This window comes from Lutra lutra, chromosome 5, assembly GCF_902655055.1.
Source record: "Lutra lutra chromosome 5, mLutLut1.2, whole genome shotgun sequence".
NCBI lineage: Eukaryota > Metazoa > Chordata > Mammalia > Carnivora > Mustelidae > Lutra > Lutra lutra.
The window spans coordinates 11,200,426-11,224,986 of NC_062282.1; the positions used below are offsets into that span (position 1 = coordinate 11,200,426).

At 40.3% G+C, this 24,561-nt stretch overlaps 1 protein-coding gene across 5 annotated transcripts in view; it reads right to left on the reverse strand.

Moving 5' to 3' along the window:
* Window positions 1–24,561, reverse strand: part of DNAH5 (dynein axonemal heavy chain 5) — a 277,211-nt gene that overhangs the window by 143,270 nt on the left and 109,380 nt on the right. For all 5 annotated transcript variants that reach the window (XM_047730540.1, XM_047730538.1, XM_047730537.1 and 2 more), the window contains 13 exons: window positions 24,286–24,487; window positions 23,497–23,732; window positions 20,525–20,743; window positions 19,443–19,505; window positions 18,912–19,150; window positions 17,930–18,170; window positions 15,658–15,857; window positions 12,761–12,914; window positions 10,666–10,829; window positions 7,298–7,454; window positions 3,250–3,462; window positions 2,266–2,490; window positions 711–883 (listed from right to left, as the gene is read on the reverse strand). In XM_047730540.1, coding sequence (XP_047586496.1) covers window positions 711–883; window positions 2,266–2,490; window positions 3,250–3,462; window positions 7,298–7,454; window positions 10,666–10,829; window positions 12,761–12,914; window positions 15,658–15,857; window positions 17,930–18,170; window positions 18,912–19,150; window positions 19,443–19,505; window positions 20,525–20,743; window positions 23,497–23,732; window positions 24,286–24,487 — 2,486 coding nt within the window. The remainder of the gene's footprint in view (window positions 1–710; window positions 884–2,265; window positions 2,491–3,249; window positions 3,463–7,297; window positions 7,455–10,665; window positions 10,830–12,760; window positions 12,915–15,657; window positions 15,858–17,929; window positions 18,171–18,911; window positions 19,151–19,442; window positions 19,506–20,524; window positions 20,744–23,496; window positions 23,733–24,285; window positions 24,488–24,561) is intronic.

Below are 24,561 nucleotides of genomic sequence, written 5' to 3' on the forward strand. Positions count from 1 at the left end.
TTCTATTTGGGCCAAATCCTGATTTTAGCACTCAGCCATTTTGTCCAAAACAGGTATCCGCTGCCTCCCTGAGCACAGTATCTGCACAATTAGCAGATGCCCTGAAGTTTGAAAGGGACTAGGGAGTTACAGAGCTGTGGAAGGACTCTCGCAGGCAGCCTAGCTCATCTCACGGATGAGGACACTGAGTCACGGAAAGGTGTGAGCATTTCTGGCTAGCACAGCTGCTCACGTAACAGGCAGAGGACAGAGAAGAGTGCCAGATGTCCAGGCCACCATCCTCCCCATTACTTTTCACCTGCATTGATACTCAATTTCATTCCTGCTAAAACACCATCTTAATTCTTTGTAATAACAGTAGGAGCCACCGTCCCCAAAGCAGCCCTCAAGGCCATCTGTGATTTGCACCTATTGACATGTGGCAATTAATTCCTTTCCTTGCCCATTTGATGTCCATTGAGGTCCTTTAAACGTGGACCCTCTAAGACTGAAGGTAAAGGAAGCAAAGCGTTTCAGTCACAAACCTAAATCCCAAGCAAAGATCCGTGGGTACAGCTAAAAATATTGAATTTCAAAGACTCTGGTATCAAAGAGCCTCTAAACCCTAAAGAGACGTTAAGCAGAAGTCCCTGGAGGAACTCACGAGAATAAAAATGTCGGGGAGGGGGCGGAGGGAGAGAGGTTGTGGAATCACAGAATCCTTCCATCACCTGTCTGTGAGTGGAGTTATGACAAGCCTGTCAGTGCAGCCTAAAAATTCATTCTGGTATATGAAAGCCACATCTGTGATGTGGATCATCATCTTGTCAGAATCTTCGTTAAAATAAAATCGGCACTGTTTCAGCCACTCGAAGTCTGTAGGGCTCTTGATATGCAAGTGACACTGAAATGCAAAAGATACACGTTAACGCTGAGATGAGAACCGCATATAAAGTATGCACGTTAGCACTCCTGTAGATCCTGATGGGATGCAAATGGAACTCAGAGACAACCCCACTGGTTCGGAGACGGCAACTACATCACCAACCAACCCGTTCATCACTGATCAGCAGAAAGGACACTTCAAAAGTTACGGGAATAGAAAAATTCAAGAGAAATCCCTAATTGTGCCCACCAATTTAAGTAGCAGGATGTATTTTCATAGTAAGATACTCATTTCTCACATTACACGTTTCTGCAACGCCCTTACTTCAGCCCTGCATAGCCATAAAAGGCACAATCTACAAAAACCATGTTTTGGCATACAATCCAACAATCTCATCGGGGAAAAAGGCATCTCTTATGATTATGACAAAGTACGCTGTTGGGTTTTTTTCCCTAATCCATTCATTATTTTTCCTAGGATTTGCAGCAGGCCAAAGGGTTTAACATCTAAATGGTAGGTTATTGTCCGACAATGCTTTTGCCTGAATTTTTTAACCAAAATTTTAGGCCCTTTTAATCGCTTTGACAAATAATAAATCCAAAATTATCCAGACCCCTTTATTTCTCAGAGAAGCAAATGCTGTGCTTAACTGTTAAGAGAGGAGATTAGACCACAGCAGCTTGAAAGAGCTTCTTCCCAGTACATCCGAATCAATCTTTTATGATCTTCTTTACATAATGGGGTAAGACATGATCTAGCAAATTACTATGAAAATAAGAGCTTCTTGCCTCTTATCTAGTGTTCTATTTTAGAGTAGAGGACAGATTTCATTTCTTTTCACACTTCCTGTTTTCTATAGCTACTAAACTCTGTTTGCCCCTCTGTCCTCTCCTTAAAGGTAAAACTCTGCATGTCACCTGAATGTCACCAACCATATTGGGAAAGGCCACTGGCAATCAATGACATAAAAGGTAGCAAAACTTGTTCAAGATAGGATTTATCAAAAGGCTTGGAGGAAGCACAAAGCCACTCTACTAGCAGTGTTACTCATTCTTCTATAACAAGAAACTGGTAATCCTTACCTACTAACTATAGGAGCATAAGACAAATGAAAGGTTTTCCGGGACGCTACCTGGCAGTTTAGTGTTAACAGTGACCACATAAAGAATTTTAAAAAGAAAGTTGAATTGCTCAATAACATCTTAGCAGAGATCATCAAAATGGGACTGAAAAAGAAAATCTGAGCAATGATGTCTCATCATGACGGTGACCCTTTGCCTGACTCTTCTGTTTGCCTGACCTTTTCTTTGAATTCATTCAAACCAGTTTCCACGAGTAAACACAGATAATACCTACTATTTGCTTTTCTGTATATGCCATAGCATTTATAAAGCATTTACCAGGCCATCAAAGATATCCCTTTGGTGCACGTGAATAGTAATCAAAGTCTCATATTTGACCCGTTCCATGGGACTCAGATCCTTTGTTGTGACGCCAATCAATGTGTTCAGTAGCTCCAGAAAAGACTGATTGGTTTTCTGCATGATTCTTTTATCAAACTTGGCATTTCTGAGGGCTTGTTCTGAATCCCGTGTCCATATCATTTGAATTCCCAATAATCCAACCTTTTGGAAACAAAAAAGGCTTTCTGAGTGTGTATGGCATATTAATATATGTAAATAGAAGTTACAACACCAGGGATAATGGTGATTGGTATGCAAATATAAGGCCATCCTTGACTGCATCAAGTTGATTCATGGTTTGGAAACCTATGGAAATTCTATTCATACCATCCACCTGGTGATTACATACTTAGAGACTCATGAGGTGTCCACAATGTTTTCCTTATAATTTTAAATCATTTACTATTAAAGTCATATTTTCTTGCTAGATACACTTCAAGTTACTAGAAGGGAAAGAATATGTCTTAAACCTGTTTTCCTTGGACTAACACAAGGTCTACACATGGTGAATACTCACAAAATCTTTACTGATCATAATGGCTAAGAAAACATTTTCTCCATTTTCATGCTAAAATCCATTTCTTGTCTTTCCAGTAAACCATACACTCAGTTCTTTTTTATGATTTATTTATTAAAGACATTCAGCAGGGAAAAAATCTTTTAAGTTAAAAAATATATAAAAGAAAACATATATAAAAACATATGTAAGACAATATATGTGTTTGTACATATGACATATATATAACCAAATAATCTGTAGCTGAAACCTTTAAGCTTATCCACATTAAAAAAAATCCTTATGAGAATCTTAATTCTGGTCCAGTCTTAAATTATAGCTAGTTGTGTAGCTTACAACAGACAATGTATGAGATCTCAAATGACTATTCTGTAGAAAATACTTTCCAATTTCAATACACTGACCTGAGCGGGGAAGGAAGAAAGAAATTCAATCAACTGGAAACCTGTTTCTTGAATATTTGCAGCTGCCTGGCGAATCACAAGATGCAAGGAGGCCTGAGACTCCTCCAGGAGAGAATTAAGCCAAACTTCCACATTACCCTCTGCCATCACAGGTTTATCCAATTCAATGGTCTCACCCTCTCGAGAGGAGATTGACAGAATGCGATCATAGATCTATGGTAGAAGCCAAAAAAATAAATAAATGAAAACAAACCAGCTATATTCATATACCTCTGCTGCTCTCTTGGCAATGTTATCCTTCCCGAAGGAAGTTAAGCTATGGATTATAAAATAAAAGGCAAAAGATGATATAAAATCAATTTCAAGCCAACAAAAAGAAGTTGCCCATGAAATCTAGAAGGGAATACTAAATCAGTTCCAAACAGTCTGTACCTGTGAGGGAAAAGCTTGTTTTCTAAGAGAAACACTCAGTACGAAGGTGATGATCAAAAGACGTCTAGTTTCCCCAGATGAGACGGGACACCGTAAGAGCCTGTCATCCACACCACAAGCTTACCAAGTTGACACTGGCAATGTCGGGGTCAGTATGATCCATGCAAACACCTTACCAGGTAAGCCCAATCCTGTAGGAAATGCCGTGCTCCTTACGAGAGCACGAGGGCAGCACAGAACATCTTCTGATTCAAACCCAGCTCCTCGACTGGTCTTCTCACGCCAGCCCCCACGCAGTATGGCCTCTTGAGAATAGAATCCTGTTTACTAAAATATGGTCTCAAATGGTGTTCTGTCACTCGTTGACCATGCAATGATGGGGGACACATCTCTGAGACTAATTCCTGCTTATAACTAGTCCATTAAAAACCATGCCTGTCCTGCTTCCCCACCTACTTCATAGGCTGATGACGAGTACATCAAATACGGCAAACTATTGAGTAAATACGAATGTTTGCTGTCACTGTCATTCTTTGCTAAGTGGAATATCATTCCCTTGAGTTCTGAGTTAGGACTATATTAATGAACCCTCCCTAGTTGTAAATAGACATGATCTACCAAGAAGCTCATAAGACAGAAGTTCCATGGCCTGTCATTTAAACAGTCCCTTTCCTGAATATAAATTTGTATTTGTCATTTTATAAGAGCGAGGACCCACAAAAACAGGATCTGCCCCTGGTTGTAGATACATTATGGTTAAGAACAAAAGACAAAAAAAGCAATGCTATTAAGTCAGGAAACAACAGATGCTGGCAAGGATGCGGAGAAAGGGGAACCCTCCTACCCTGTTGGTGGGAATGCAAACTGGGGCAGCCACTCTGGAAAACAGCACAGAGGTTCCTCAAAATGTTGAAAATAGAACTACCCTACAACACAGCAATTGCACTGCTGCGTATTTACCCTAAAGATACAAATGTAGTGATCTGAAGGGGCACGTGCACCTGAATGTGTATAGCAGTAATGTCCACAATAGTCAAACTATGGAAAGAACCTAGATGTCCATCAACAGATGAATGGATAAAGAAGATGTGGTATATATACACAATGGAATACTATGCAGCCATCAAAAGAAATGAAATCTTGCCATTTGCAACGACATGGATGGAACTAGAAGGTATTATGCTGAGCTAAATAAGTCAGAGAAAGATAATTATCATATGATCTCCCTGATGTGAAGAATTTGAGAGGCAAAGTGGGGGGTTTGTGGGGTAGGGAGGAAAAAAATGAAACAAGATGGGATCAGGAGGGAGACAAACCGTAAGAGACTCTTAATCTCACAAAACAAACTGAGGGTTGCCAGGGGGAAGGCGGGTAGGGAGAGGGCTGTTGGGTTATGGACATTGGGGAGGATATGTGCTATGGTGAGTGCTGTGAAGTGTATAAGCCTAATGATTCACAGACCTGTACCCTGGGGCTAATAATACATTATATGGTAATAAAAAAATTTTTAAAGCAATGCTATTTATTTTAAGAAGTAATTTCTATGAACGGTGGCTAAAAATGAGGAAGTTTAATTTGACCTCACTGTACAATGAGACCATGAGAAGCTTCCCTCTGTAACCTTGAAGTCCTAGCCCAAGAGGATTTGAGCAAAACATCAGGGAGAAATTCCTGTGTAATTCAGTATATCTTTCAACACACACATCCAGCAAATCTACAAAAAAAATGTGATTTTCAACCACTAAGTCCACCCTGTCCTCCCTTCCTCTCTGCCCGCCCTCCTTCTCAAGGCTTTGTCATAGCAGCTCAGTCTTTTCCATCCTTACTGTGCTATCATTTCTGATACTAGTTTCCATTTCCCCCCTTCTATTTGCCCCATGACACTGAGCCAGAGAATCTTTCTGAAATATAGATCAGGTCACTTCCCTATGTAAAAACCTTCTGTGCCTTCTGTCACGTTCAGGATGAAATGGAATTCTGTAGTGTGGTGCACTTTTGGAATTTGGTCCATATCTCCTTCTCCCCTTTTCCCCTTGTTCATCACTGCCTCTTCTGGGTTAAACTGTGCACCCCAAAAATAAATGTTTAAGTTCTAAGCCCCAATACCTGTGAATGGGATCTTATCTGGAAATAGGGTCTCTGTAGAAGTCATCAAGTAAGATGAACATGGCCCCACTCCAGGAACTGGTGTTCTTACAAGTGGAAGGAAACTAAGACACAGACACACCAGGAAAACATCACGGGAAGACAAAAGCAGATGTCAACGTGACAGGTGTCTAAGCAAAGGAACATCCAGGGTTGTCAAGTGCCACCAGAACGTAGGAGAGAAGCATGGAATAACTTCTCCTACAGAGCCTCCAGTAGGAACCAACCCCACTGGCACCTTAGATCAGACTTCCAGCCTCCAGAACTGTGAGAGAATACATTTCTGTTGTCAATCCAGAGCAACCCTAGCAAACTGTTCCTCGCGGTTCTGACACCCCGGTTGCCCCACCTTCAGACCCCTGCGCCTGCCCTTCCTTCTGAACGGTCCATGTTCCGCTTCCCCACCTGCCCAGCTGTGTTTCACTTCAAATCGTCAGTTCAAGCACCACGTTCTTTGCAGGAGGCCTTCCCTTACACTACCAGGCGAAGGCCCCCAACAGCATCCCCATGATCTCTGTGCACAACACAAGCACAGCCAATCGATAATTATCAACCGTTAAATTGCCAAATGTCTGACGAATGCTGTATTGCATGAAAACGCCTTCAGTGTTGTTTATGATCAATTCTTCCTTAGAATCCCAGGACGAGCACCATGCCTGGCACATACCAGGGGCGTGAACTTACAGGACTGGCGTTTGACTGTTTGTGATGCGACAGGCCCACCACTGCAGCGATGCGCTCTAGAAAGACCCCACTCGAGCCCCCCATTCCCATGTTACGCCCGCCGTCTGGCACACAGAGGCTGCTCAGTAAGAGCAAACCGCACGCCAGGATGAATAAACGAGGGTTTACAGGAAGCCCCAGGGGACGACAGAACACACTGTCAAACTAGAGGCGTCACTGTCTCGGGGAATTGTGGGCGACAGGACGGGTCAGGCAGCATCCCCTGGCAGCTGTGCAAATGGCAACATCCTCACGTTGAATGGCTTCTCTTAGGTTCCCTGCAACTCCATGATTCTAGAAACTTCTTGGAAGTGTTTAAAAAAAAAAGGTTTCAATCAAGCATGATGAGAAACAGGGACTACGATCATGCCAAAAACATCTGAAAGCTGATAAAACAATCCAATCACCGAGGTAATTCTGTTTAGCGAAGGCATTACTTTTTGAACAATTGCTTTCTTTGGTTTGTCAAATTTCTAAACACCTAGCTTGGCATGCAAAACCACGAATGCTACACACAGTGCATTCCTAATCACGTTTAAACTAGTTGTTACTCAAATTTACACTTTGGAGATTAAGAAATCACACAGTTCCGAAGGCAAATGGGGCCCAGAAGTTCGCTTTTTATCACGGGCTGAGAGGGCGAACAGATGGGGAAGTCACCCTTTGTACCGACCAGAGAGCTACTTCATAAAGACAGTGGAAGTTTAAGAGATGGCAAGTACTGGCCAGCAGTTCGAAGTAGGCAAACCTTTTCGTGGAACTTGACGGTTTTGATGTTGTCAAACACGTTCAGCAAATGGGCCTGTATAGTGTGTGTGTCTGACGCCTGCCCCAGGATCTCCAAGAGCGCAGGGTCTGAGACGAAGAAGAACCGAGGAAAGCACAGCCGTTTTTTCTCCAAGTACCTGTGTGGGGAGAGGCAAAGAGATACTGTATAAGCACACACAGCAGGCCTTTCTAGAAATAAATTAATCTGGGTGGGGAAAGCTCTTGAGACAATCTCATTTTCCCATATACTGTTCAATGTCTTGTTTTGTTTCATTCCTCCTCTTGCCAAGTAACATTCCATATTCGGACAAGAAATTTTTTTTTTTTTTTCCAGGATTGATAGGTGAATTTCTTCAGTTTTCACAAGGGTAAGGCATACATTTGACTTCATCTGGCAAAGTATACTTTCTCGGTGGAGGACGGGAGCAATTACACACCGGGAGTTTAGGCGGGGGGTTAGATTTGTTTGCAAGCACAGTGCTGTGTCAGCGAAAGGCTGCATCTCATTCTTGGGTTGCATCTTAAAGAACACAATGAATCCATCACCAAAGCAGAAGTAAAATCCAGCTCTGAAAAAAACGTGTGAAGAGGTTCTGGTGCTGCTCTCTGCTCCAGGATGTACTGAAACCCGGGGAATGTTCCTGCCATTGCCCTGCTTTCAACTGTGCTTTCATTTCTCTATTTATTTTACAGCGACCCTTTATGCTATGGATATAATTTTTCTGTTATTTTCATATCTGTACCACTGTAACTTTATTTCCTTGCATACTTCCATATAATTATTGTAGTTTTCATTGTAATTCCTTACATTGTAAAATCTTACCAGAAATCCTTTTTAAACTTTGACCTTTTTTTAAAATTTCTGTTCCTTCCTTGTCATGTGTATTATTGTTTCATTCCTGTGTAAAATCATGGGGGAAATGTTCTTAGTGCATACAGGCAGAGACTCTTCATAGGAAGGTAGGGTTTTTTTTTTTTTTTTTAAAGATTTTATTTATTTATTTGACAGAGAGAGATCACAAGTAGACAGAGAGGCAGGCAGAGAGAGAGAGGGAAGCAGGCTCTCCGCTGAGCAGAGAGCCCGATGCGGGACTCGATCCCAGGACCCTGAGATCATGACCTGAGCCGAAGGCAGCAGCTTAACCCACTGAGCCACCCAGGCACCCCGGAAGGTAGGGTTTTTACTAAGGATGGTGTAGACCAGAAGCCAAGCCAGCTGCACCCTCTAGACCACGCTTGGCCGGCCACACTTAGTCTAATGCTAGACATGTATGTCATTGCATGGGAGACCCAGCATGAGGGCAGGAGCCAAACTCCTTAAGACAAAAGCTGAAAGAAGCAAAGAAAGGAAGGAGACAGAAGAGTAGACTGTGGAAGTGAGGCGCCTCTAAAGCGACAGAAATGGACAAGCTTTGCGTGCGATGTAATCTTCCTCCTCAACACTCATGAAATACTCAGTAAATACACTCTACAAGAAATCGTTTTGGCAATTTGGATTTATTCACTTTGGGCATGTGAAAAAAAAATAAAAAGTCTGGCCTCAGAGAGAGGGCAGAATAAGACCACTCAAGAGTCTCTGTTTCCATCCTCCTCATTTTCCTAAATTCTTACTTTTATGCTCAGAGTGTTTTATGTTGTTTGTTTTAGCTTTTCTTTCCTTACTTTGAAAAGGCGAATGTTATTTTAAATATCCCAGTCTATCTTATTCGTAGAAGCTTTATCTTTACTCTTTATTGAGAATAGGGAATTCCTTATTCTTTATTCTTATTGGTAAGAGTAAAAACATTCTTACCAATTCATCCCCCTTACTTGTTGGCCCCTTCACAGTAACCTAGTCTGATTCTGATGAGGAATCAGGTAATGTTGTCTCTCCAGTGAGACAAGGCTGAAAGGAGGCATGTGGAACGTGACGACCAAACCTCTGTGACAGAGTAGACAAGACCATTTATTCCGGACCTGTCGGAAGTCCCTTCCAATTGCTGCAGACCCTCATCAGCTGGGAAGAGTGTTCTTTTGTGTAAACATTAATACTCCAGTGTTTATACCAGGACTATGTGCTTTGGCCCATAACCCTTAGGGAACCAAAAGTCATGAAAAGCTCAGTAAAAACTATGAATAATTTCAGAGTAGACTTATTCCTCCAAGGAGTTACAAAACAATGTCAAAGAGAGCACGATAAAAAAAAAGAATGAAAAAGGAAAGAAGAAAAAAGGAGTGTGTTTGCGTGCATGAGTGTGTATGTACAGTGGAGGGTGGGAGAGGAGGAAGCAAAGCAACAAATTCAGCTGCAGAAAGACCAGTGATATGACTCCTCAGCAAGCTTCTCGGGGGCAACTGAGTCCTGCATGATGTCCTAGTGACTCATGCCCCTCAACCTTTCCAACATGAAGAGCTCTGAGAGCATGGAAGCTTTCTAATCCTTTTCTTCTTTCCCTCTGGCCTGAGTCTGGTGGTAGACTGCATGGCCATCAAGCTAGGTCTCCAGCCAAGAAACTTTAGAGGTGCTGCAACACGGCTGGTCATGCTAAGCATTATGGTTAAAAAGAATGGCACATGATCAACCATTCAAAAACAAAAGTCCTTTTGTCAAATGTCCTTCAACAGTCACTTGCTTTCATTCAACAATTTTATAAAATGTATCAAATCCTTCATACCTGAGAGTCTATTTTTTCTAAAAATCTATTTTGGAGGATTTGCTTGCAAGTAGTTTTGTTGTATATTAAAACTAGTATAATGTTGTATGTCAATTATACTTCAGTAAGAATAAAATATAAATGAAAGAATGTGCAGTTAACTGTTTTTACAATATTACTATTTAACGTATTTCTGCTCACATGACTTGATCTTGACTAGCCAAAGGAAAAGAAAAGAAAAATATCTGTTGCTCCTGGAATTCACCCAACCTGCTTCCTACACCTGTGTGTGTGTGTGTGTGTGTGTGTGTGTGTGTGTGTGTACACCACAGATGTATGAAGCCTCGTTTCTATATAATCTTGACTACGTGTGTACATTACACTGTTCATATTGTTCTTGGTTGCGTACAATGAAATATTTTGTCTCTTCAGATGTTTTTCCAAGAAGGAAAATCAGAAAAGTAGGTGTATTAATTTTAAAAAGCAAAAGCTTCATGAGAATGTTTGCAAGATCTTGTCCCAGTAATGGAAGAAGCCCTAAGTCCCCTTATTCCAAAACATGAGGTGCTGAGCTACCAGTTTTATCTGCACAACAACATCAGACATGAACTAAGTTTCAGCAAAAGAAAATCAATATTCCTAATGCTGTCTAGTCCCTCTGGTCCCGTTCATCTCTGGGATGCTAAGGCAGGTTTCCCAGGGCCAATTAACTTACCCAGTGAGGGATTTCTGGCACATCTCCAACTGGTCCAGCAAGTGTGGTAACAGCTGCCCCATGGTCTCATCCCCAACACAACACTGAATGACATTTGGCATTTCGTGGGCCCGAGTCATAATCTTCACCCAAGATTTATCGATATTGGAAAAGCGCTTGGCTTCCTACAGAATGAGGTAACAACACACACTTGGACACATCTGTGATCTCAAGGTCAGAGCATCTCACAGACCTTCCACTGAGACCAGATTTCTGACCAGTCTGGATACCCCAACTGTACATGCCTGAAAAGTCACATGTGTTCTATTTCTCTCCTTCTGTACCATCCCACCCCCTTCCTTAAAGAAGATACCCCCATTATGTTAACTAAAAGAAGACAGGTACAGAAATGAAAATACAATATGAGACAGCCTGGGAGGGAAGAGCACTCCCAAGCATTTTTGATAGTTATCTCTAAATAAAGTGAATTTTACGTTTTTCAAGTTTTCTATTCTGAGCACTGAATTGTTTTTATATCTAGGAAACAAGGCAAACATTAAAAAATAAGATACAGGGGCTGCCTGGGTGGCTCAGTGGGTTAAGCCTCTGCCTTCAGCTCAGGTCACGATCTCAGGGTCCTGGGATCGAGTCCTCCTCTCTCTCTCTCTCTCTCTCTCTCTACTTGTGATCTCTCTCTGTCAAATAAATAAAATATTTTAAAAAAATAAGATACAAAATTAGGGGATGCCTGGATGGCTTAGTCAGTTAAGCATCTGACTCTTGGTTTCAGCTCAGGTCATGATCTCAGAGTCCTGGGATCAAGCCCCACATCGAGCCTCACATCGAGCCCCACATGAGGCTCCCTGTTTAGCAGGGAGTCTGCTTCTCCCTCTTCCTCTGCCCCTAACCCCGCTCTTGCTCTCTCTCAAATAAATAAAGTCTTTAAAAAAAAATAAAAGACTCCCTCTGCCCCTCCCCACCTGTGTGCACTCTATCTCTCAAATAAATAAATCTTTAATAAATAAATAAATAAAACAAAATTAATTACAGTATAACCCTAATGCTATAAAATTTTTAAATGTAGATTTTTTTTCCAGAAGAAAAAAGTGGAAAATACAGAGATTACTTTGAGAGAGTAGAAATAATTTTTGTTTTCTTCCCTTAAACTTCCTATAATTTACCAGTAAGCATGTAATATCAAATAGGAGACCCAGACACCCCACCCAGCTCCTTCAATATTGTATGTGACAAGTTTCCACTATTAAGTCCAATTTGAGATTCACCTCCACCCACCAAGAAGAAACTCATGCCCAAATATAAAAGCAAAAATAAATACAAATACTTAAAATTTCAGTGTGTGGAAACATTTCAGTGGTAGTTAAAAAAAACATAGGCCATGTCCTCTATAACGACACTGAAAACTTGTCACGGGGAAAGGTCGGAAGGCCGAGCACAGAGAGTGCTCAACATAATTGTGCTTCTAAAACCCAAGCGTATCGTTAAAACATTGCAATTTTGCAAACAATTTAAGGTAATCGAATAAGAGTCCTTGAGATTTGGTAGAAATGTTTTTTTTATAAACATCTCAAAATACTACCCTCCATTTTCCCCGTGAGATGATTTAATTTGGTGACGGAAACAGGCTCCACAATCCTGAGAAGTCCTTTTTTTGTTCTGGAGATTTTTCCTGCCTGTTTCCACCTCCCAGTTTTCCAGTGCAGATATAACTGGGTGTACCATTCAGCGTGGTTGTTTTAAACTGTCAGTAATAGCAGAAGAAATTATCCTACCATTGTTGAGATAACAATTCCATAATTCTACACTGTTCCAAATTCTACCTTCAAATTACCTGAAGAAACGTAGCAATTATGCAGGCATCTGTCCTTTGTTTTCTTAACCCTCCGCTTCCTACAAAATGGCCCAGTTCTCTAGCAATGGCATCCCTTCTTCTCCACAATTGCTCTTTAAAAAACAGTTCCAAGGCAACAACAAAAAGATTGAGGGGGGTGTGGCTCAAGAGAGGTTGAGGTATTATTGCATGCTTAAAGGAATTATTAGCTATTAGACAATTCTCTAAGGTAAACCTCTGATGAAATCCTAAGGACAATATTCAAACCTTGGGCAGCTGCTTAGCAATATCTCCTCCGACAAAGACAGCTTCTAGGTAAATCCACAAGTTCTGCACCATCATCCAGTTCTCAATGATGTCTGTAGAGTTGGAAAGGCACTGCACCCACTTTTGAATCTGGGCCTTGAATGGCATATTGTACCTAAAATGGAAAGTACATTCAGCACTTGGGTGGTAATTTTTTTCTTTTTAGTGTTTTCTTTCTTTGTTGTTTTCAAACTGAAAGATTTTTTTATCTTAATTTTTACCCATTTCCTTAGGACTTTATGTTGCTAGCTTTTTAAAGTTTTATTTATTTAAGTAATCTCTACATCCAACATGGGGCTTGAACTCACAACCCTGAGATCAAGAGTCGCATGCTCTTCAGATTGAGCCGGCCAGCGGCCCCCTGTTCCTGGCTTTTAAAATGATGCTACCAAGTGACGAATTCATCACTATTTATTGTACATTGCTCAACTTGTTAGCAACTTAGACTTGACTCCACCCAACTTCTAGAGAAATAAAATGTGAGTCAGTGTTGCTACAGCCAAGAGCATAATATTCTTTCTGCTGACCTTCTGTGCTCATTCCAGGAACTCTCTGGTTTTTTCATATAAAATGGAGTAATTACAGGGACACTGGTAGAGACCAAACAACTAATTCAATTTTCAAATATGACAACCTCTGCGATCTCTCTAGCCTCCCCATTTCTGGGTCTCTTTCCAACTTCCCACTCACTCATATCCACCCACTCATGATTGTGTGTGTGTGTGTGCACACATGCAAGTGCGCGTGTGTTAGGGCTTACACATCTGTACATGTATGTACACTCTGAAAGCCACTTTTGTGTGTGTGCGTGTGTGTGTGCGCACACACGCAAGTGTGCATGTGTTAGGGCTTACACATCTGTACGTGTACACTCTGAAAGCCACTTTTTATTGTTAACCTATAGCTTTCCTTTTTCTTTCTTGAGACAGAAACTGACGTGGTCTTGCAATGTCTTTTCTCCTTCTCTTTGGATAGAGAACTCCATTTCTCCCTGGACACAGAGCTGCCCAGTTACAGTACTGAATTTCCCAGCCTCCTCTGCAGCAGCGTGCAGTCCCAGGACTAAGTTCCACATCAGTAGTTCTTAACCTTGGCTGCAGTCTGGGATCAGCCAGCAGACCTTAAAAACGACCCATGCCCTCCCGGACCCCACCTCCAAGAGACTCTGATTCAACTGGTCTGAGATGTGCCCCAGACACTGGGATGTAAGTTCCCTAGGTGTGTCCAGCTTATAGTCAACTCTGAGAACCACTCTTCTGGAGGAGCAGTCGCAGCATGGGACAGAAGGGGAATTACGGTAGAGAAGGACCACACTTGGACGAGACAGGAAAGTAAGCCAGACAAGGCCTAGGTCCCTGATGGTGAGGTGGAGCTTCTCATCAACCTTAGAGATTCCTTCATGCGAGAGACACACGCAATGTTGTATGTGGTGCCTCTATTATTTGCAGATAAAATTCTAAATGATTCCACTGCCTATTACTGTTCTCCCTCTTCTTCTTCTCCCTTATTGACACTCCTATTCCAACAGACTATGGACTTGAAGTCTTCTCAAATATGAGTCATATTCATGAATAAAATTTTCATTCCCATAGTCTTAATAGTTATATAAACTGTTTTAATATTGCACATTTTTTGGGGGGGGGCTATTTATGTTTTTCACTAGAATGCTGTTCCACAGCAACGGAGGTCTTTGTTTTATTCACTCTTCTTTCCATAGCACCTAGAAGAGCACAGGGTACACGTAGGTGTTCAACAAATTTGTACTGAATATGTGTTCCTCACACAACTCTTGTCTGTGAATTCAATGTCATTGTAAGGAGAGTTGACCGATCCTTAGCATAAAGAATTTCTACTTAATTTATAAGTCTACATTTTCTACCTCCCTAAAGAGTGTTATTTTCCATCTATCCTTTATCTTACTTGGGTATGAATCACAACCGAATTCATTAAAACTCTCAAATCCTGAGCAGTTCAGAGTCAAGATTACCAATGGTCTAAATCTCTAAGATCTAACTGTATACTCCCGATTACTCACTTCAAACACTCAAGTGAACCAAGTAAATATAGAGAGAAATTTTTACGCAAACAGTATTAAGGGGTTATTAATCCTTACATTAAAATTACTGAAACACATATGTATACAGAGTAGAGTGATATTTGAAAGACGGAATGCAAAAAACTCATATCTCAATGATACCCACATGATACCCTATCACCAAATATTTGAGAAGATGCTGGAGAATAAGAAATTATTTCCAAAAGAGCAAAGGCAAGCAATGAACCAAGGAAACATTCAGTTCATGAGTCTAACGCTCCTGTGTCCAAAGCGTGAAGGCTTTGCTGGGAAGTGTCAGGTAGAAGTGTTAGACTAGTATCTGACTGCGCTATTTTACTTCTCTTTATGAATTAAATTCCTTCTCCATCTTAATCTGTCATCTCATTAAAGTATGGACACAACTGAGAGTTTCTAGTCCACATATGTTGGCACAATGATTTCCCAAGTAGATGATTATTCTGAAACTCAGCCTAATTTCCCCTGGACTCCGGAGCCGGTCAAGCTGTCAGCTGTGCAGCGAGGCTTGTCAGCCCCAAAGCTGAAACGTTCCATGAGATCCGAGTGGCTAATTACATGTTGTGTTATTTTGTCCAGTTGATGGTCTCAGACACATCCCACAAACAGGGGATAATGAAATAAAAACAGGATTATACAAGATGTGGCAGAGGAGAAAATTACAACAAGGATTTTTAACATTTAAATGATATGGGGGCTACTGCTGCATCTTAAAAATGAATTTCCCTTAAAAACGTTTGTTACAATGTTTCCCGAATCTCAGGGGAGAGACGGATGGACTTCTTACCTGTTGCTCAGTAGGGAGCCCAGCAGCATCAAGCTGTCCTCCATGCTGGCGATGATTTCTGCGGTGCTGTCTCCCCGTAAGAGGAGCTCTCCACGGGCTTTAAAGCTGCCAAAGGTGAATGCTTTGCTGTCCCACTCGTTCATCACCTGCTTCAGCTTCTGCTCAATGTCCCTCTCTTTCACTGCACTGATGCAGATGTCCTATTAAAATTGCAAGCTCTCGTTGGAGCCCACGAGAGTCACATATCCTTCATCAACAGTCCAGATTCAGCAAAGGCCCTGACCTCACTATTTGCCTCGTACGTTCCTATACTTTTTTTCCAGCTATAAAATGCAATATAAGAAATGGTGCATGTGTATGAAGATATACAATTAGGGAAAGAGACGAAGATGGAGCTATTACTAAGCAACAGAAACTTAAGTTGGAAAACTTCCCATCAAACTCTACCAGAAAGAAAGATGACAGAAAAGACATGCAACAATGGAAGGCTATTCAGCCCTGAGAAAGGACATCCTGCCACTGGCAACAACATGGACAGAACTTGAGGGCATTAGGCTGAGACAAGTCAGACAGAGACAAATACTCTATGATATCCCTTACATGTGAAATCCGCAAACACCAAACTCAAAAAAAAAAACCCAAGGGGAATGGTAGTTACCAGAGGCTGGGGGAGGGCAAAAGGACAGATGTTTAAGGGTCCATACTTGCAACTAGTAGATGAATAAGGCCTGGAGATCCAATACACAGGATAGGGATTATAGAGAACAAAACTCTATTGCAAATATTAAACTTCCTAATAGACTAGAGCTTAACTGCTACCACTGCTAGACAAAATGGTAACTATGTGGCCAACAGAGGTGTTAGCTAACACCACAGTGACAATCACGCAGCAGTATCAGTGTATCTACTCAATACATTATATACCTTAAACTTATACGATGTTATATGTCAATTGTATCTCCATTTGGATAAAAACAGATCATGTAAAAGCCTTTTAAATTTTGAAACTCTAATCAAAGACTCAAAGTTTACTGTGTATCTGACTTAACCCTAGAGCCAAATCGATGCAGTATCAGAGGAGGAATTAACAGAAACCTGACTATCCCAGGTTCCTCTGCAGCCACATTTATTTCTGGACTATGAGCCAAGCCCTGTCCTTGGCCTCTTCTCCTCTCATGCTGCACTCCCTCTCTGGGTGAGCTCATCTATGCCCATAGCCTGTAACCTTTTGTGTCTCCATATAAAACCCATATCCATTTGCCGACTGGGCCTCTGTACTTGGATCTATCAAGAGAATCCCAAACACAGTCTGTAAAATATCAAATTCATGCCCTAAATTCTCTGCACCCTGTCATCCAACTGATCCCCTTCCAATAATTCCCTATCTCACTGATTAGCACACTCATCCACTGAGATTTCTCAGCAGGAAATCTAGGGTTCCTCCTTAACCCTTCCCTTTTTTTTCTCCTACCATGTTCCCCCGCTCACAAAATTCTACCCAGCTTTGCCTTCTAAAGATCTTCTCAATCTTCTCTCTCCTCTCCAGCTTCACTACCTGCCCTCTCGTCCAAGATACCATTATCTCTTATCTGAGATATTCTTATAACCCTCAGTTGACTGTCCCATGATTCCCACGGGCCCTCCCCCAATCCTTTCTCCATGCATTTACAAAATGCAAACTCAACCATGTCATCTATGTCTCCTAGATGGCTCCCCATTGGTCCAAAGATCAAATTATGCTGGCTTTCCTCTGGTTTCCCAAACACACCTCAGACCTTTTACACATGCTATCTCACCTGCCTGACACTGACTTCTGGCACTTTCCAAACCTCTCCCTGCCCTACCATGCAAGCACATGGACACGTACTCCCCAGCAGTCATGGATATGCACCCCAGCATTCCCTACTTTAACACTCCCCACCCCCAAAGAGGTTAAGCTTATTATTATAGGCTGTCCTAGTGCAGATACTTTTACTTCAATGGTATTTACCACATCTTATAACTATATGTTTATTTGGATAATTATTTCACTATATAAATTATTTAATGATCTGTGAATGCAGGAATGCATCCTTATGTTCCCAGCACTTAACACAGAACCTGTCATGTAAACATTTATTGAAGGAATGAAGAGCTGAATGCACTGAAAAGCATTTTAATTGACTTAATATGGTTTACTGATCCAACATTCTGTAATGTAGGAATACTATCAAAATAAACCCTATGGGACCTTCGAATCCCCCCACTGCATCATTCTTTCTATCAACTGTACCTCTATTTCTTCCTTGTATTTCAGAAGAGGTGCCTCCATGATATTTCTCAATTTAAAGGCTTCATTCCCCACATCCAGACTATGCCCAGTGAGAGCAGCTATCCTTTTCCAGTGCCTCTCCATCATAGCCTTACTGGCCATGTGCTCCAGGAGTGGGCAACATTCACTGAAATCATCAATGGTCTTCTTCAAATCCAAGAAAGCCTGCCAGTCCTTCAAGGCTCGGGGCAGCTTCCGACACCTGCGAAATGAACACCATGAGCAGTTATTCCAAGATGAGCCTGGCTGTATCTCATCCAAGACTCTCTTCTAGCATTTCTATCAAAAACAGACATTTTGAATATTTATCGCATTTTCAAATCTCATGACTGAGAGGATATCTGTTAATATAACAAACTTATGCATTATAGAAGACTGTTCCTCCCAATGAGGAAAGATTTTTTTCAATTTCCTCATAAAAATTAACTGGAAAAAAAGGCATCATTTTAAAGGATAGAGGTGCCTCCCAATTCACCTCAATTCTACTAACAGGTATTAAGAGCCTTCTAAGTACAAAGCACAACAGAGTGTATCAGGCTGTCAACCAAAAAAATGTAACAAATGACCCTCTATTTTCTTTGGGTTCAACACTTAAAAGAATAAAGAAAAATCAGAGGGCTCCTGTTTTTATTATAGGAAGTCATCTCACATAAACTTCAAATGTTGGTAAGTGTAACATAAATAGAGATCATCTCCCTCCAAGATGCAGAAAAGCCCTTGACCAGATTCATCCAGGTTTAAATGATGTGCTTGTCTCACAATGCACACACAGGGGTAATTAATAAATAGTGTCTGACAGGGGTGATGTCAACAGACAACAGCAAGGCAGCACGAGATGTGCTTGCAAAACATCTGGGGGTGAGAAGAGAACTTGACAGCCTATCAAAAAAGAAAGCATTTGAGATTCAATAGCTCTGGGCGTGCTAAACATTTAATTTCTCACCTGTTCTGGAACTCTGAAAGTTCACTGTTGATTTTTTCAATATTCACTTCTGACCAAAGGATATCATGATAGCTATTTACAGTTTCTATGACGGTGTTGTATAGAGTATATATTTTCTGTAGAAGATTTAATTGCTTCTTTATTTCAAGAAGCTGAGGATACTGAGTAACCGGCAGCCCAAAAAGCTCCTCTCCTCCAGTATAGGTGATGTATTTCCGATAGATATTATCAAATTGATTCTAAAGAAAACATAAGAGGAAACTCATCGAGATGACTGACACATGAATAAATATGTAAATTTCAAAAGCTTGGCAAAGAAGCAAACATGTAGGATCTCTGAGCACAGACAAGTAAGAATAGTAAATAACTATAGCTAATTACATAGAAACTAACTCCAATTATAATCATCCCAAATCACATTTTTAAAAATATTCCACAATAGGCCTTTCTATATTAAGGGGGGAAATGTATGTGTCCAAAACACCTTAAGGTTTTGGTTGTTTAGAAGGTCAGAGAAGCTAAAAAGATTACCTGAAACATGATAAGCCTATCACTGGCTTCCTGGGGTTTCAAGCCACTGGCCATTGGACCATTCTGAAACAAAAAGTTAAATATAAAATAGAATGAAGTGTTGCCTATGGGTTTTATGAGCTCAAAGTATTTGTGCCTCAAAGTTAGCTTTCATGCATGCCACATCAATGACAGGAAACTTCATTTTTTCATTGTAGAAAAGGACTCAGGAAAGCGTCTCATTTGGAAATATTTTCAAGTCTAAAAAAAATCACAACTTCTAAATAATACCACAACAAATACCACAACTTCTAAATTTCAAGAAATTTTGAAAATTAAAAACTAGTACTATTCATTTCTTAGGTGACACAGGCAAAGAAATGTCAATAAGCACTCGATAAGAAGCCCATATGTCTGGTTTGCAAATAAAACCCTAATGTGTTTTTACCATTCTCATATCTATTTGCAAAGTGACCTATAACCTTAACATTCCCAACAGGTTTTCCTACATTAAACACCTACAATGGGTAGATTTCTGCACTTCTTCATCCATGAAATTAGTCCATGGATCCAATCTCATAACTCCACCAACTTTGTGGTTTGGTGTGTTTTTCCTATATAGTAGGCTCAAACTGTACCCTTTACGCTACATATTCCCTTTCTGTAGTATATTATAATTGGCTAGAAATGTGTCTTATTATACAGCATATTCCCAGTAGGAGAGCTGGCACTAAAACTCTTGAATGACTAAAACATGAACTCCATCTGTCTTGCGCACTGTCTTCAGCACCAAGGACAGTGCCTGGCACATGCGTGGAGTTCTGCAATATTTGTAGAACCAAGGAAAGCTATAGGTCTGTTTTAACTATATGTGAATAGCATTTGTCTACACAAGTTTAGAAAGTTATCAGACAACCTCAGGAACAGACCAATGATATAACATGGACAGCACTTTTTAAATTCTCATTTCTTAAGATTACTCTCATTAAAATAAAATTCCCACTCCTAGGGAATTTCATTAAACTTGACATAAATCTTTGAACATTTTGCATGCTCTGTTCGCTCTTCCCCAAAAATACAAACAGAAAAATCTGGAGTTGTACCAAATCATAGTCCAGGTAGAACTGGTGACAGTCCTGGAGGAAGACCTCCACAGTGCTGATAAGTTCCTTCCTGAAACCAGGCTGCAGTGAGACTAATTCATTCTGAACTTCTCCGGCACGTGCCAGAAGCTTCTCCCAAGAATAACGCAGAGTATCAACTTTGTCCATCTCTTCCTTTGCTATCAGAAGCCCATATTTGTTAAGCAGGGCATAGGATTCCTACACAAAAGAAGGAAAATTTAATTTCTGCCAGTCAGATGCCACACACACTCATTTAAAACATTAAGATGGAAAAGACCAGAATGCTCGGGAAACTGCCCCAAAAGTTCTTCAATTCCTCTTGCAAATGATAAAAGCTTAAATGAGCAACTGAACCCCTAAGCTTCAGTTTCCTCATCTGTAAATTGGGAGAATTCCCTGACTGCCTCACAGGATTTTTGCAAATATCAAAAAACAGCATTTTAAATGAATTTTGAACACTATAAAAACTATAAATCATTATACAAATAGAAGGTATTTTACTTAGACCCCTAAACTGTATTTCAAGATTTCAAAATTATATCAAGTAAATAAAAAATATAAATTAATCCAACTGCTAATATGAGGATAATAAAATAAATCAGGGTTTTAACTCTATCCCATTTCATTGTGTTGGCAAGAGGTTCCAATATTAAGACACAAGAAGGAACCTGTGCATCAAAGCCTGAGCCAAGTCATTGCCCTCAAGATGCAAAACCCTAAACCACTCTCTTGGCAAAAGATTAAAACTGGTTTTCATGGGAAAGGGTTTTCCCTAAATATCCCTGCCCTACTCTCCCCCCATTAGTTCTCCCTATACAGGTGGAATGAAGAGCTAATCATTACTTTGGGGAAGAGACTGTTGATTTGGTCAAATCTAGCCCAGTGCCTTTCTCCCTCTTTCTTCTTCTTCCTTGAATGCATCCCCATGGTCTGCACCCTAGGACCCTTAAAGTAAAGCAGGGTAACAGAGGGGAGTTTCTTCAAGAATTCTGATGTGGGAGTTTCTTCAAGAATTCTGTTGATATAATGTTCACAAGCCCATTGTGCATGTGTGTGGATTTGGGTGGTAATGGGAATATGGGAGTTGTACTCTAAGTCACATCTTCTTCCAAATAATTCTATCAGGAATAAAGGTTGTATTTTGATGATGATGACAGTTAGGTGTTTGTTTGATCTTGACTTGACTATAGTTTTGTCTGAATTCACAGAGAGGGGCAAACAGGGGTGTCAGTTACTTTGCCTCCCCTTCAAACCCCCAGCAATGCTCCTGGTTCTACCCAAAGCAGGGACTCTTTACCTTATGTTTCAATTCCCAAAAAGGGCACAGTGGACCATATAATTTTCCTGACCCAACACAGCGATGGTGCAAACACATGGTCATCTGACTCATTTTCATACTAATTTGAAATTTTCCAAAATTCAAAGAGGGATGCAGAAAATGTGAGACTAGTATACAATCCTCACCATCAGAATTTAAGTCCAGACATTTAAGTTATGGTGTGATAGAGATATTTTTTTCTGGAATTATTTTAATGCTACAATCATATCGGTCTCATTTAAAAAGAATAACACAGTAACCATTCCTGAGCAAACATATTCATATAGAGGAGAAAATATGACACAATAAAACTACCAAAGTAATGTGTAACACTAATCTGCATTGCTTCTTTGACCCTCAGTTTCCTTATGTTAAAGTAGGTGTTTGGTAAGGATTAAATGAGACTATACAAAATAAATACATGAACAGGCACTGTTAGCACCTGTAGGGACCAAGAGCAGGCTACCCCAAAATGTGCCACTTTGCCACATTTATTATTTTAAAGAGGAGTCACTTAAGAATCAGCTAATCCAAACCAGCTGACCCCTTTCCCAATTTGTCTCCAGAAAGCAGAAAATCAATCTTCTATGTGAAAGGTACCCACTCTGAACCAGGAGATAAAGAGACATCCTAATCACCAAAATAGGACAGTTGGAGCTGAAAAAAAACTATGTAAACAACCCTTGTTACTTCTTACTGGTTTACTACCACAGACCAAATTCCATTTAGAATTCCTTACTAACTGAAGCTCCCAAAGTGAAGTTTTCTTTGATCTGTCAATTCCTCACAGATTTCTTGTCTCTTTGCCTAAAAAGCATAAAAACTGCCTGTCTTGCTCATTTTTTTTAGTAATTTCATTACTAAATAATTTGATTACTAATAACTTCATTACTGGGCCTTTGCATATAAATAATAAAACTTTGGTTTTTCTCCTGATGATGTCTCATGTCAATTTAATTCTAATGATGTCATCTCATGTCAATTTAATTCTAAAATCAGCTAGAACACCATGAAGGGTAGAGGATGAATTTTTCCTCCCCCACAGCTCCATCCAGGTCCCGTTAACCAGCTGGTATTCCTATCACAGCTGCTAGGAGTGCTGTCTTTGGAGATCATAGCTGCCTCTTTCCCTGCAAAATTGTTCTCCACTAAATGGGAGCCTCCTCAGGGGAAAATTATGGTCAATGATGAATTGACTTGTGGGTATAGAGGGCAGTCTTCCTTCCCTCAAGGTAGGGCTAACTGTGTGATATATCTCATGCTTTAGAGCACCCCATGGGATCAAGCAGAAATCAGTCTACAGCTAGTATCACACTCTCACTTAGCTACCCCACCCCTCACCCAACCTCATCATTCCTGTTTCTCTCACCCCCTTTTCCTGTGAGCACTCATCAACAGATTACTTGTGCAGAAATCCCCATCCCAGGCTGTGCACTTAGGAAGCTTAGATGTCACATAAAGGACCAGAACTGACCCACAGAAGGTACCCCATAAAGTTAGATATCATCATTACCGAAACTGTTCTTCTGTTAGACATCCGTTTGTAACTACAGTCCAGACCTAGACAATACTTCAGCTAATATCACTCAACATGTGAAGATAATTCCCAAATGAACAAACAATTATCAGTTACCTCAATAGGTCCCACTTCAAAGTCAATGGAGATTTGCTGCTCCCTGATTTCTTTCAGTGTCGCCATAGTAATCCGAATATCATCTAGGTCTTTAATCTGACGATTCAGTTTCTTATTGAATTCTTCAACAAGTGTAAAAATGTTCTCCATCTCACTCCTGTATTTTTTGTTACAGTGACGGCCGATGAAAACCATCCAGGCCTTTGTCTCAGTAGTCAGAGTGAACTTCAAGTCAGCTGTAAAACCCAAATGTCCACAGGTCAGTTTGAAAAATTTGAACCAGTAAGAAAAGACAGAGTGCTGTTGTTCACCAATAATAAATACTTTGCAATTTACCTTGTAGTACATAAGAAAATCAAACTGAAAAAAAAATTAGATTTTCCTACTCATTATGTATTCATTCATTTTATAAAGCTTGTCTCACAACAATTCAGAACATATTTCGAAACGCTAAAGAAAAAAGTACATTATCAAAACCATTGGAGATAAGCCTCAAATGTTTATAATTATTTATTAAAGGAAGGGTAAATTTTGATTCCAAATACAACATGCACACCCTCTTTCTCTGAATTAGCATTTATTTTCAAGGTTTAGCAGCAATGTGTTCAAAATAGTACAGAATATATAATTATGCAGAAGGGAATTAAAAACAAATCTACAAATTGGTCTTAAACTTAAAGCCCATAAAAGGAAAGTCAATCTTAAAGATAGCTAGACTCTCTGGAATACTAATCTAGATAAAGAGACAGAACAATACTGTTGAATTTTTATGAGAGAAAATGAACCAACCTGTGTACAGAGCAACAGCACCCACACAGATGCACTCCGGCTCAGCATTAATTTCCTGCTCTAGCTTTTGGAAATAGAGAATCTGAGATTCAAATTCAGAGAGCAAGGGGTTTTTCATAATAAACATCATAACCATTTCTTCTTTCTCTTTTTGCCAAATATGATTGTAACGTTTAAAGCAATCCATAGATGTAATAACTTCCTAGAATACAAATAACAGATTTGTGTTGAGAGGAAAGATGCGGAAATGGATGTATACATGAATGTTGGTCAACT